General features: G+C 40.0%; 1 protein-coding gene across 2 annotated transcripts in view; it reads left to right on the forward strand.

Annotated features, from left to right (window-relative positions):
• The window catches only part of F8 (coagulation factor VIII), a 120,522-nt gene extending 106,231 nt beyond the window's left edge, over window positions 1-14,291 (forward strand). For both annotated transcript variants that reach the window (XM_060002873.1, XM_060002874.1), the window contains 4 exons: window positions 735-879; window positions 1,282-1,430; window positions 2,185-2,361; window positions 11,899-14,291. In XM_060002873.1, coding sequence (XP_059858856.1) covers window positions 735-879; window positions 1,282-1,430; window positions 2,185-2,361; window positions 11,899-12,054 — 627 coding nt within the window. In that variant the 3' untranslated portion in view covers window positions 12,055-14,291. The remainder of the gene's footprint in view (window positions 1-734; window positions 880-1,281; window positions 1,431-2,184; window positions 2,362-11,898) is intronic.
• The last annotated feature ends 1,239 nt before the right edge of the window (window positions 14,292-15,530 follow it).

The following is a 15,530-nucleotide window of genomic DNA, read 5'->3' on the forward strand; positions in this document are numbered from 1 at the left end:
TTCTTTTTTCTATATACCATGATTTAAATCTAGGCCTTTTGAATTGGAATTACTACCATATTTCTCAAACTGTGTTCCTTATTCCTTAAATATGTCATGTACTTTTCTGTAGAACCTAGACATGTCAAGTTCCTAAACCCCAGAAGTTGGATATTAACATGTGTCTCATGAATTCATACACAAGGGATCGTTAATTAACGCCCCACAGCACACACACACACACACACACACACACACACACTCACACACACATTATTGGAAGGTCATCCTGAGACCATATGGCAGGCCGCCTACTCCAAGTCCCCTTTCACAGCTGCAGCGGCCTCTGCCCTAAGCTATTGTTTCTCAAACTGTATGGTTTGATTCAGTAGACCTGGAATAGGGCTCAAGATGTTGCGTGTCTCCCAGGTGATTCTAATGCACCTGGTCTGTGGCCCACACTGGGTTAGCAAAGGCCTAAATGGCTTCCACAACTTTGATGAATGACCGTTTTACAGGACCCCAAAGTAGACACTTAACCTGCTCAGACCTAATCTCCCTTGTTCCATTCTTCTCCCTGTGATGTTCTCCTTCGCATATTGCATTCTAACATCTGGCTGGCCAGAATGGTTTAGTTGGGTGTTCGGTGCTGTTGAGAAATGCACAGAGCCAATTAGAAGAAAGATATGATTGGGAGGAATTGCTTCTTATTCTTTCTTCATTTTACATGTATCTGTGCTAATACCTCCCTACAGGTCTTCTTTGGCAATGTGGATTCATCTGGGATAAAACACAATATTTTTAACCCTCCAATTATTGCTCGGTATGTCCGCTTGCACCCAACGCATTACAGCATCCGCAGCACTCTTCGCATGGAGTTGATGGGCTGTGATTTAAACAGTAAGTGTCAAGTCATCCCATGTCCTTACCTCTCCCAACCATGAGTAGGATGGCTAACCATCCTAGCTTTCCCGAGACTGGGGGGATTTCCCAGGACACAGAACTATCAATGCTAAAACCAGTACAGTCCTGGGCAAACCCATGACTTGGTCATCCTAACCATGGGATTCCCCAGGGGCAGCCACCTCCTACACTACTATTAACAAGGCAAATCAAAGTCCAACAGAGCTGAGCAGAGCTGACAAGAAAATAGGGGGCATCTTAACAGTAGCATGCAAAAGTTAGTGCCTGGAAAATGACTTCGTGATGACAATAGCCCTAGAACATATCAGTGGAGACAGGCCAGCAGAACCTCAGCTGCAACTTGTTCTTGTGATTACATTCTCCTTTCATTTCTCTGAGGTTGCAACATGGCACTGGGAATGGAGAGTAAAGCAATATCAGATGCACAGATTACTGCCTCATCCCACTTAAGCAATATGTTTGCCACCTGGTCTCCTTCACAAGCCCGACTTCACCTCCAAGGGAGGACTAATGCCTGGAGACCCCGGGTAAGAGGGAACAAATTTGCCATATAACTGATGCAGAAGAAGGAGTAGTGGTTGGGAAAGGATAGGGTAAGCTCTTGACTGTTTCTTCAGTTACTTCTATCACCTGCTTGTTCCCACAAAGAGTGTCAAGGAAAGTTGACTATACACAGAAAACCCCACAGATATTTATTTAGTGGGTGTGCCATGTGAATGGGGAAAATGATCCCTAATTGAACCTCCTAGAAACAGAATATCTATATGTAGTACTGGGCTAATATTTGTCAAAGAATTGGAGTGGCTGAAATCCAGTTTTACAGAGAAATATCAACAAAGCAAAGGGTCATAGTTATGTACAGTTCATTGGGCACAGTTCTTTTCTGGAACCACTCAGTTTGTGATTTTCAATCACTGACTAGCTTGGGGAAATGGATGGAGTTAATGGTCTCTGTTCCCCCAGGGGCTTATTTTAAACAAAATAGGTTGTATAACACATTGCCAAACTTTTAATACTCTAGTCAGTCTGTATATTACTCATATATTCATTCAGCAAACCTTTACTGGGCCCCTATTAAGTGGCTAACCCTGGGGATACAGAGATGAATCATGAAAACTTTCAGCCCTCAATTTGCTTCGAGTCTAATAAGGGAGACTGACAAACAGATAATTAATATGCAGTGATAAGTGCTGTGATATGATTAAGAAGGGATTTGGGGATTTATGGGAGCAAATAGTGACCAAAAAGATACTACTCTAATGCACCTGGTGCATTCCCCAGGCAAATAATCAAAAAGAGTGGCTGCAAGTGGACTTCCGGAAGACAATGAGAGTCACAGGAATAACCACCCAGGGGGTGAAATCTCTGCTCACCAGCATGTATGTGAAGGAGTTCCTCATATCCAGTAGTCAAGATGGCCATAACTGGACTCTGTTTCTTCAGAATGGCAAAGTAAAGGTACGCTAATCTCACAGGAAAGGCACAAAGCCTGTCTTAGAACTTGACATTTAGAAACATAACAAGGTTGATATATGACCAGACTTTCAGGATAAACTTTACTGAGTATCTATAGTAATAGGACACGATGAAAGGCATCCTGGGAGGACACAGTGACTCCAAGCAAGAATGCATCCTCCCAGGGAAGAGCAGAGTAGAGCCAAAAGTTGCTTATCCTCACAGATGTTGGTGTCATTCAGGATGGTGGCCCTTACCGACCTCTCTAGCATAGTCTCTTGCTACTTGCTCCTTGGCTTTCTAAGCTCCACCCATACTAAGGAACCCTCAAGTCCCTAAAAACAGCATGTTTTTTCTCACACTAGGCTTCTATATGTACTGTTTCTTCTACCTAGAACATTTTTTCTAGGTACTTCTTATTGACCCTTTCACCTGGTGCATTCTTCAAGTCTCAGATAAACATCATCTCCTCCAAGAATTCCTTGTTCCCTCAAGGCTGGATTAAACATTTTTGCTTCTGGCAGTTTAGTGAACCAGAGTACTGATAATGTATGTTCTAGAGGAAATTCCCATTTTAAAAAGGGCATATCTCTGATACATGCTGTAACATGCATGGCTAAATTAATTAGAGCAGACACAAAAGGACAAATATTATATAATTCTACTTATATAGTAGTCAGGGTTCTCCAGAGAAACAGAACCGATTGACTCACATGATTATGGAGGCTGACAAGTCTCGAGATCTGCAGGGTGAGTCAGCAAGCTGGAGACCCAGGAGAGCCAATGGCGAAAGTTTCAGTCTGAGTGTGAAGGTCTGGAAACGGGGAGAGCCAGTGGTGTAGTTCCTGTCTGAACCCAGGAAGTGCCAATGTTTGAGTTTGAGCCCAAAGGCTGGAAAAAAACCCAATGTCCCAATTCAAATGGGCCATGCAAAAAGAATTCTCTCTTACTCAGACGAGGGTCAGCCTTTTTGTTCTATTCAGACCTTCAACTGATTGCATAACGCTCACCCGCTTGGGGTGGGGGGGACAGCAATCTGCTCTACTCACTCTACTATTTAAATGTTAATCTCATCCAAAAATATCCTCACCAACACACCCAGAATAATGTTTGACCAAATATCTGGACACGTATGGCCTAGACAAGTTGACATGTAAAATTAACAATTACAATGAGACTGAAAGTCGAATAGAGGTTACCAGAGGCTGGGAGCTGGGGAGGATGGAGAGTTATTTTTGATGGAGACAGAGTTTCAGTTTTGTTTTTGTTTTTATTTTTTGGTTTTTTGTTTTGTTTTGGCCGCGCTGCGCGGCTTGTGGGATGTGGGATCTTCGTTCCCTGACCAGTGATTGAACCCGTGTCCTCAGCAGTGAGATCACAGAGACCGAACCACTGGAGCGCCAGGGAATTCCCCAGAGTTTCAGTTTTGCAGGATAAAGCGTTTTGGAGATGGTTGGTGGTGATAGTTGCACAACATTGTGAATGTACATGTTATGTACTTGTTGTCAAACGTACTTGTACGCTTAAAAAGAGTTAAAATGTTAAAATATATGTTATGTATATATTACCAAAATTTTTAAAAGGCTATAGCACTGATAGTACATACTTTTTTTTTTTCGGTATGCGGGCCTCTCACTGTTGTGCCCTCTCCCGTTGCGGAGCACAGGCTCCAGACGCACAGGCTCAGCAGCCATGGCTCACGGGCCCAGCCGCTCCGCGGCATGTGGGATCTTCCCGTACTGGGGCACGAACCCGTGTCCCCTGCATCGGCAGGCGGACTCTCAACCACTGAACCACCAGGGAAGCCCTATAGTACATACTTCTTAATGCACTGCTACACTCAATGAAGAAAGGGGACTCTCCAGCCTCCTCACCACCAACAGCAAAAAACAAAACAAACAAAAAAAATGAGCTTTTATTTTAAAATAATGAGCTTAAATCAGAGCAAAGAGAGGTGAAAAATGAGAAAATGTAAAATGGAGGAACTTTCGTAAAGGCAAATGCTTATATTAGTGTTGTTCTCAGGAGACCAAGCTTCGAGCAAAATGCAAGAATGGAATGTGAGACTTCTGCATTAAGTAATGAAACCCAGAAAGTAGCAGACCTAGTTGCAGATAAGTAGCACCTCCTGGCTTCTGGAAGAATGATTTCTCTAGAGAAAAAGCATTCCCAGTTTAGGTCTCCAGGATTCCTACATATTAAAATGATAAGATCATAAACATAGATCAGCAAACATACAAGATAACAAGCCAACTTGACTACAAATGGGCAGAAACAATCAATACAAATTTAGAATCTGAAGAATACCAGATATTGACATTATCAGATATATATCATAAAGTAATTATGCACAAAATATTTAAAGCAATGAGCTATGGAAACATAAAAATAAATGACAAATTATTAGGCAGTTTTGGAAAAAACAGTACTTTTAGAAATTAGAAAACATCATTGTTGAAGTTTAAAAATCAAAGAAAGACTTAATAGTGAATTGGGCACAGCCAAAGAGAATTTAGTCACTGGAACATATATCTGAAGAAATTACCGAGAATGGAGCACAGAAGGTGAAACATATGAAAAAGAAATTGAGACATATGCTATACAGAGAAAGCCATATATATATAAGTGGAATCCAGAATGAATGAAAGAAATAGTGGAGAAGTGGCAAACAAACAAGGATGACCACTTTCACCACTTCTGTTCAACACTGAACTGGAAGTTATAGCCAGAGAAATTACAAAAAAAAAAACTAAACAAAAGGCATTCAGATTGGAAAGGAAGAAGTAAAACTGTCTCTCTTCACCAATGATATGATTTTATCATAGAAAATCCTAAAGAACCCACAAAAAGCTATTAGAACCAATAGATGAGTTCAGTAAAGTTGTAGGATACATGATCAGCACACAAAAATCTGTTGTGTTGCCACACACTAGTAGTGAAAAGTCCGAAAAGAAAATTAAGAAAAACATTTCATTTACAGTATCATCCAAAAGAATAAAATATTTAGGAATAAACTTAACCAAGGAGGTACAAGACTTATACACTCAAAACTACAAAACATTGCTTGAAAAATTAAAGAAGACCTAAATGAATGGAGAGACATCCTGGGTTAATGGATTGGAACACATTATTAAGATGGCACTACTAACCAAAGCTTTCTACAGATTCAGTGCAGTCCCTATCAAAATCCCAATGGCCATTTTTGCAGAAATGGCCAAGCTGATCTTAAAATTCATCTGTAATTGCAAGGGACCCAAAATAGCAAAAACAGTATCTTGAAAAAACAGTTACAGGATTCACACTTCCCAATTTCAAAACCTACTACAAAGCTACAGTAATCAAAACACTGTGGTAGTGACATAAAGATAGAATTCAAGTCCAGAAATAACGCTATACATCTATAGTAAATTGATTTTCGATAAGGGTGCCAAGACCATTCAATGGGAAAAGAATAGTCTCTTCAACAAATAATACTGGGAAAACTGGATAGCCACATGCAAAAGAATGAAGTCACCACACACCATATACAAAAATTAATTCAAAATAGATCAAATACCTAAATATAAGAACTAAAACTTTAAAACTCGTGGAAGAAAATATAGAGGTAAATCTTCATGACCTTGGATTTTACAAATGGTGTTTTAGATGTGAACCATAATCACAAACAACAGAAGAAAAATAGTATGAAAAGAATTCTTAACCTCAACAAAAAGACAACCAAATTTAAAAATAGACAAAGGACTTCAATAGGAATTTCTCCAAAGAAGATATACAAATGGCCAACAAGCACATCAACACCAACATCATTAGTCATTAGAAAAATGCAAATCAAAACCACAATGAGATATTACTTCACACTTACTAGGATGGCTATAATTTTTTTTAATACAGGAAGTAAGAAGTGTTAGCAAGGATGTAGAAAAATTGGAACCCATACCGCTGATGGCAATGCGAAATAGGCAGCCACTGTAGAAACCATAGAATTACCATATGATCCCAGGAATTCTGCTACTGGGTATGTACCCAAAGGAACTGAAAATAGGCAATTAACAAAAACTTGCAGGCAAATGCTCATAGCAGTACTATTCACAATAGCCAATGGGTGAAAATGACACAAATGTCCATCAACTGGTGGATAAACAAATTCTGGTCTATCCATACAGCTGAATATTATTCAGTCATTAAAAAACATAGACATGCTGATGCATGCTACAATATAGATGAACCTTGAAAATACGCTAAGTGGAGGAAGTCAGACACAAAAGACTACATATTGTATGATTCCATTTATACGAAATATCCAGAATAGGAAAATATAGAGAGACAGAAAACAGATTAGTGATTACAAGAGATTGGAGAGAAGGGTAAACGGGGAGTGGCTTCCTGATGGGTACTGGATTTCCTTTTGGAGTGATAGAAATATTCTGGAACTAGATAATGGTGAATGTACTAAATGCCACTGAATTTTACAATTTAAAATGGTTAAGATGATAAGTTTTATGTTATGTACCTTTTACCACAATAAAAAGGAACCAGAAGACACATACATTACCATAATAAGAGTGACAAGCTGACAGGTGATTTCTAAGCAATAATGAAAATCAGAAGATAATTAATGATATCCATGTGATGCTAAAAGGAAAAATCTGAAACCTGCCCCCAAAAGAAAGAAAATCTGGTGAAATATTTTTCATGCATTCAAGCAAAAACTAAAAAAATTTTTCAGGGACTTCCCTGGCAGTCCAGTGGTTAAGACTCTGAGCTTCCACTGCAGAGGGCCTGGGTTCAATCCCTGGTGGGGGAACTAAGATCCCGCAAGCTGTGCAGCCACAGCCAAAAAAAACAAAATTTCCAACTTGCATGACTGATTTTACCACCCAGTAAAATCCTGCCAACATAAAAAAATGAGGATATTTATTAACCTTATGACAGTAAATTTGGAAGATTAGGTAAGATGGATAATTTCTAGTAAATATAACTTACTCAAGAAGGAATCAAAAACGCTGAAACTCCTACAACCATTTTTTTTATTGGCCACGCCCCACAACTTCCTGGATCTTAGTTCCCCGACCAGGGATGGAACCTGGGCCCCCTGCAGTGGAAGTGCGGAAACTCCTACAACCTTTGAAAGATTGAATTGGTGTTCAAAAATCTTCCTACAAAGAAACCTCCAGATTCAGATGGCTATATTAAATACTCTACCAAATTATCAAGGGAGAAATAATACCATTATTACAAAGATTCTTCCAGAAAAATGGAAAAAGCTTGTATTTACATTATCCAACTCTTTAAATGATGACAACAAAGACAATTTTATTAGAAAAGAAAATAATAGGCCACCTTTACTCATGAACATAGATCCGAAACAAAATATTAGCAATATGTATGTGTTAGATTTATCCTAGGAATGCAAGGTTGGCTTAACATTAGAAAATTAATGCAATCCATCACATTAATAAATGCTGAGAAAAAGATTCATAAAATTCAATATCTATTCTTAATGGGAAAATTTGGCAAACTAAGACTAGTAGGGAAACTACGCAATCTGATAAAGGATATTCACAAAAATTTTACAGCAAATATAATATTTTAGGTGAAACACAGAAAGGTTTCCCTTTGAGATTAAAAATAAGATACCATTTATCTATTGCTGCATCACAAACTACCCTGAAACTTGGCCACAATTTTGTGGATCAGGAATTTAGGTTGATCTGTCTGGCTGGTTTGTCTGTGATCCATGGGGTTTCAGTGGGTATGGACGGATGGATCTACTTCCTAGCTGGTTTCTTTGCTCACCTACCTGGTATCTTGGTTCTCCTTGACCTTTTCATCCACTGGCGTCTCTTCAGGGCCTCTCAGCATGGTGGTCTTAGGATAGTCACTCTTCTTACATAAAAGCTAGATTCCAAGAAACCAAGGTGGAAGCCGTCAGTCCTCTTGAACTTGGCACAGCATCACCTCTGCCGCCATACTCTATCAGCCTGCAGAATCAATTGCCCCCCCAACTTAAAACAAATCAAAAGACACATGCGCCCCAATGTTCACTGCAGCACTGTTTACAATAGCCAGGACATGGAAGCAGCCTAAGTGTCCAAGGACAGAGGAATGGATAAAGAGGATGTGGTACATATATACAATGCAATACTACTCAGCCATAAAAAAGAACGAAACAATGCCATTTGCAGCAACATGGATGGACCTAGAGATTATCATACTAAGTGAAGTAAGTCAGACACAGAAAGACAAATATCATATGATATCACTTATATGTGGAATCTAAAAGAAATGATACAAAAGAACTCATTTACAAAACAGAAATAGACTCACAGACATAGAAAACAAACTTATGGTTACCAAAGGGGAAGGGTGGGGGGAAGAGAGATAAATTAGGAGTGTGGGATTAACAGATATACACTACTATACATAAAATAGATAAGCAACAAGGACCTACTGTATAGCACAGGGAACTATATTCGATATCTTGTAATAACCTATAATGGAAAATAATCTGGAAAAAAAGTATATATAACTGAATCACTTTACTGTATATCTGAAACTAACACAATATTGTAAACCAACTATACTTCAATTTTTTTTTAAAAAAAAAGGGAATTCCCTGGAGGTCCAGTGGTTAGGACTCTGCGCTTTCACTGCAACGGCCTGGGTTCAATCCCTGGCCGGTAAACTAAGATCCCGCAAGCTGCGTGGCATGGCCAAAAAAAAAAAAGTCAAAATACACCTACCTCTACATGGGAGGAGTATCAAAAAAATTCATAGCCATCTTTAATCTGCCCCATCCACTTTTATTAAAAACTGTATTGGAGGGCCAAAGCAATGCAGTAAGGTAAGAAAAAGAAATAAAATGTGTTAGGATTGGGAAAAAAAGCCCTCTCATAATATGTGGAAGATACGATGGCATACATAGAAAATCCAAAAGAATCTATCTATCTAAATTATTAGAATTACTAAGATAAGTTTGCAAGCTTGCTGAAAACAAAATCAATAGAAAATTTTATTGTATTTCTACATGCCAGAAACAAATAGAAAACTAATTTAAAATAGCATTTTAAAATTCCAAATACTGAGTTGCACATTCTCATCAAATAATGGCAGCTGCCTAAATCTCTCCATACAGCCTTCAAAAACCATCTCTCTATCTAACTATCTCTCTGTAGATATATTTTAAAATTGAATATAAAACCACCCATAACTCACAGAATAACTAGAAGACAAAGAATACCATAAGTTTCAGTGGTGGAAATTAAGTGTTCTGGAAAAGCATAAATGAGTCACAAAATCCCAAGACATATCTTACTATCCCATCTGTTACAGAAATTGCACTTCTCTTTATCAACAGTAGAGGGTGCTTGTGGACTAAGAAACCTAACAAGCCACCCAAACCTCTTATCTCTGACTACATATTGTAAAATCACCTCATTGCTGTGATGAATGAACAGAAAATAGCAGATGAGGTAAAAGGTATTATTCTTTTATTTTATTTATTTACTTATCTATTTTTGGCTGCATTGGGTCTTTGTTGCTGCACCCGGGCTTTCTCTAGTTGTGGCGAGCAGGGGCTACTCTTCATTGCAATGCGCGGGCTTCTCATTGCGGTGGCTTCTCTTGTTGTGGAGCACGGACGCTAGGCACACGGACTCAGTAGTTGTGGCTCGTGGGCTCTACAGCGCAGGCTCAGTAGTTGTGGCGCATGGGCTTATTTGCTCCACGGCATGTGGAATCTTCCCAGACCAGGGATCGAACCCATGTGCCCTGCACTGGCAGGTGGAGTCTTAACCACTGGGCCACCAGGGAAGTCACAAAGGTATTATTCTTGATTTTTCACTTCCTCCTTTTTTGAAAACTCCATTGACTTTGGGCTTCATAGTAGGACTCATGTTGACCAATGCAGTGTAAGTAGACATGATATAAACCACTTTCCAACAGAAGCTTTCAATGTGATCCTGTGTTTGGCTCAGTCTCTGGTGCCTCTGCTCTCTGCCATGAGATAAAAATGTCCAAGCTGAGAAGACATGGCGTACGTGAGCCTTGGCCTGGAGCAGAGCCTAAGCCAACCCAGAACAGTCTTGGTTTCCAAATACCATTTCCTAGTAAAAGGAACCTGGGCTCCTTAGAGATTTCAAGACCAGAGCCAGGAAACTGCTAGGTGTTACTGGAACATCTTGGAGTCCATTATCATCATCAAAAATATAAAGGGAGAGGAGACGTTCTTCTCCACAGAAGAATTCCAGCTAATAAATGTAGAAGACATGACAAAATTAAGAAACCAATCATCAATACAGTATATAATACTTGCAAGGAGCTTCAGCAGATACTAAAACCATTGGATGAAAGCTTAACGTGGAACAGAATATTTACACAGTCTCAAAGTCTAACCCCACAGATTGTTGGGTAAGGGAAGTTATTACCTTTATAAAAGAGAGATCTGGTGGACATCACCTTAACTAAGGGTCAAACTCTGGAGGAATCGGCATCACGTGTCCTCTGATGTGATATGGTGGGAAAGGCACATCACCTAGTTAATATTCTCACTAACGATGTTGAACTGAAACCTAATAATAAGAAAACAGTCACACAAATTTAGAATGTGGGACATTCTACAACGCAATGGTCCTAGACTTTTTAAAATGTCAACACCATGAAGGACAAAAAAAGACCAGAGACTAGGAGTCTGTTGTAGATTAAAGGAGATTTAAGTGTTCCTTGTATTATTCTTTCAGTTTCTTGAGGGAAAAGATCAAGGAATAAGTCTAACAGAAGATGTACAAGCCTCCAAAGTATGCCACAAATATTTATCCAAGAATCTCTTTTGTTTCCCGGAAGTTTTATCAAACACACAACCTTTAACAAATGTTTATAGTATATTTGCTACGTATATACTATATATATTGTACGTGTGGAAGGTCAGTGACCAAGGTCTCTGCTGTCATGGAACCGACATTTGGTGGTGAAAACAAATGAAATGGTCAATAAGCAGGTAAACAGATAAATGAGAAGATTCTGAATGGTGTAAAGGAAATGAACAAGAGGAGATTCAGAGTCAACAAGAGTCCTGTTTCGGAGGTAACATTTAAACTGAGACCCAAAGCCTTGGCAGGTTGAAGTATTTGGGAGTAAAATATCATGATGTTTACAACTTCCTTGAATTAGTTGGGAAAGTGGGTGAGAAGATTCCAGAGGGAAGCCATAGCTGGAAGCACGGCCTCCACAGGAGGTTAGCAAGGATGCTCTTAATTCTAGATGTCACAACCACTTTCCCAGGTACAGAGACAGGGGACCGAGTCATCCAGTCACCTCCCAGGGTTCAATCCTGGACTACCGGAAGCGTGGGTCCCTCAATTGGAAGTGAAAAAAAGCGTGCGTGCTGGGCGATGGGCGTTGGAGTGGGTGCCCGTGAGGGGGCGGAGCTTAGGGAGACCAAGCAGGAGGCCAATGGACTTGGGGAGCCTCTCGGGTGTGTGTGTGTGTAAACATTATAACTCTTTTCCTGTCAACCAACAAATGCTATCTCTCCTCTTTCAGATTTTTCAGGGAAATCAAGACTCCTTCACACCCGTGGTGAACGCTCTAGACCCCCCGCTGTTTACCCGCTTCCTTCGAATTCACCCGCAGAGCTGGGCGCACCACATCGCCCTGAGGCTGGAGCTTCTGGGCTGCGAGGCGCAGCAGCAGTACTGAGGCCCGGTCCTTCCTTCCTGGCCCCGGGCCCTTTCCTGGTTCGGGTCCAGCATCCCTCTGAGCCCGCCCTCCGGGTCACTTCGTGCCCCACGCTGCCCACGGTGCCATCGTTTTTCTATGTATTCCAATTCCTCAGTCCCGGCAGATATGCCCTGAAGCCTCCCAAATCAATCATCATGTGTCCTGCGTTCTCTGGGGCTGTTGCATCCAATTTACCTCTTGCGCATTTGCTGCGGCCGCTCCCAGATTGGTCCTTCCTTCCAAGGTACTCAGGCAAAAAGCAGTGAGGAAACTCAGCTGGAAAGCATTCTCCTCTGGGCACGGCCACCACTTCCTCCTCTGTGGTGACCAAGAAAGGTCATGATCATACTAGGCTTCTAAAGGACATATTTTTAATATTTCCACAGAAAAATGAGGAAAATCCATGGCTCTCTGGGATAGGAGATACAACATTGTAATTCTAATCATGCGCTCATTTTACTCCCTCCTCAGCTAATTTCCTGCTGAAACGACACAACAAAATGTACCAGGAAATTCTGTACCCTAACTGCCCAAGAGGAACCCCCACCTCGCCCCATCCCTGACAGATAAGGTTGGGAATGGTTTACTGTCCTGTAAAAGTCCATTAAGGTTAGAGGTTAATTTACAGAAATCAATAAGGTGATATGGTTTGACTCCCTGTAAAAGGTTAACCACTTTTATGTCTAACTTAATCACCTTGTTTTGGCATTCTTTTCCCATTGACCACATACATCTTTATTTTTCAAATGCTCTTGAAACCAGCTCTTTTGTCTTCCCGCTGGTTCCCTCAAGAATCAGTTAAACAAAACATTGGTGTGTGAAAACAAATGCCTTTGAGAGTTGTGCTTTTATACTGGAAATAAAAATGTGAACAATGAAATTTTATAATTTATGAGGTGAAGCTAACATTTAAAAAATTAGAAATGGAGCCTTGATCCAGTAGCAGAGAGAGAGATTCTTAACCTTGACATCCATTAGCACTAGAAGGAGTAAAGGCAGTAGTCTGGCCTCTGGCCCATCCCACAAACCCCCCTTTTATAAGTTTTCTAGAGGTTGTGACCAACCAGAATCCGGGAGAGGCTGCAGCAGAATGTAGTGAACCTAATGTGAGAAATGCTGTATTTGCATCGCCCAGATCTCCTGGGATCACTTTTACGAGTTCAGTGTTTGCAATCATACTCCAGCTGATTTGGCTAATGGGGGGCCTGTACTCAGAAACCTACAAGACCCTGATGAAGATGACACAGATGGACAAATATACTGTGTTCATGGATTGGAAAAATTAATATTGTTAAAATGACAATGCTACCCAAGGCAATCTACAGATTTAATGCAATCTTTATCAAAATACCAGTGGCATTTTTCCAGAACCAGAACAAACAATTCTAAAATTTATATGGAAATACAAAAGACCCTGAACAGCCAAAACATCTTCAGAAACAAGAACAAAACTAGAGGAATCATGCTTCCTGACTTCAGACTGTATTACAAAGCTACAGTCATCAAAACAGTATGGTAATGGCTCAAAAATAGACAAAAACAGACACATAAACCAATGGAACAGGATACAGAGCCCAGAAATAAACCCACACACCTATGGTCAATTAATCTATGACAAAGGAGACAAGAATATACAATGAAGAAAAGACAGTCTCTTCCATAAGTGGTGCTGGGAAAACTGGACAGTTACATGTAAAAGAATGAAATTAGAACATTTCCTCATACCATATACAAAAATAAACTCAAAGTGGTATAATTATTTTGGAAAACAATCTGGCATTATCTACAAAAGTTGAGCATAAAGATAGCCTGTGGCAATTCTGTTGGGTAATGACCTAGACCCAGAACTGCCATGTGAACCAAGAGACAGGGCAAAACTACCCATAACACTTCCAAACTGGAAACAACCCTTATTGCATATATTTCCTAGTGGCTCACTTTAATTGCAGTAGAGTAATCCATTATATAATATATATCACAATTTATTTATCCATTGCTTTTCTGACTGATTCATTTATGCCAGTTCTTCTATGGAGCTGATCATCCTTTTTAAAAAATTGATTTGTAAGAGTTCTTTGTATGTTAAGGACATTAACCTATTATCTGTCATATATGTTGTGGAATTTTTCACCTAGTTTGTCATTAATCTTTTATCTTTCTTTACAATGTTTTGCTGTATGAAAGCTTTACATTTTTATGCAATAAATTTATCATTATTTTCACCTATGGCTTTGGGGTTTTATGACATATTCAAAGTAGCTTTTTTCACCCTAAGATTACAAAAAACTCCACTCCTGTTTTATCCCGATATGTATATGGTTTTATTTTTGTTTAGTCCTTGATCCATCTAGAGTTTATTTTTGTGTGTATGGCTGTCACTTCAGTCAGTGCATCCGAATGAATAGCCAGTCATCACATTAAACCATCTCTTTTTCCCCACTGAAATGAAATGCCACCTTTATCATCTATTAAAATCCCATACATACACTATTTGAAGGTGCAGTAGATACCATGTGGCAAACAAAATATCTTAGAAAGCTTCAAGCCCAAGAGGATATGGCTACCATGAGGATGGGTTTCAGTATCGACACAAATATTTATGCATAGACAGAAGAAAACATCTGTATGCTTAGCTGTCAAATAGAGGGAGACTGGGGGCAGATCAAATGCGGTAGATGACATCATAAGGAGGAGTAGAATTCTATTTGGAACTTCAGAAACCTTGAAGGAAGACTCTGGCCAGCTTCTTCTTAAGACGGAGGCCTGATTCACTGGCTTCTTTGCCACCTTACCTGACACGGGTCTCAACAGTGGGTGAGAATGTCAGTTCTAAATGTCTTAAGTAATAGAAAGCTCAAATAGGGGTTTATTTTTCTCAGACCTAGTAGTTGAGAGGTGGGCAGATAGAGGTGTTGGTTTAGTGGCTTAAAATTGTCAGAGCCAGAATAGGTGTCATTTTCTTGGCCTTTTCCTTGTGTCCATTGCCTGATGGTCACAGGATGGCTCCTCCAACCCCAGGTAACACTTAAAGAATGTTCAAGGCAACACAAAGGGGAAATGGTAGCGCCATTTCTTTTATCAAGACAGCAGAAAGTCTTCCCAGAAGCCACCCATCAGATCTCCATTATGCTTCAGTGTCCAAAACTATGTCCCACAGCCATTGCTAGCAGCAAGGCTGGCTGGGAGAAAGCGATTCCGCTTTTCTAGCCTCTCCGGTTGCACGTAATAAGTGAAGAGGGGGTGGTGATGACAGGCAATGAACAATATCTGCCCCAATTCACCACCCATTCATTCATTCAAAAAATATTTATTGAGCACCTGAACAGCCTATGTGAACAAAACAGAGAGGAGCACGTGTGGCTTGTTCCAGAGGAAATGAGGCTGAGGTGGAGCGATCAAGAGTAGATAATAGGCCATGAGGTCAGGGAAGTCAGTAGGATACTACCTGACTTACA

The sequence above is a fragment of the Delphinus delphis genome, chromosome X, assembly GCF_949987515.2.
Source record: "Delphinus delphis chromosome X, mDelDel1.2, whole genome shotgun sequence".
In the NCBI taxonomy this organism is placed as follows: domain Eukaryota; kingdom Metazoa; phylum Chordata; class Mammalia; order Artiodactyla; family Delphinidae; genus Delphinus; species Delphinus delphis.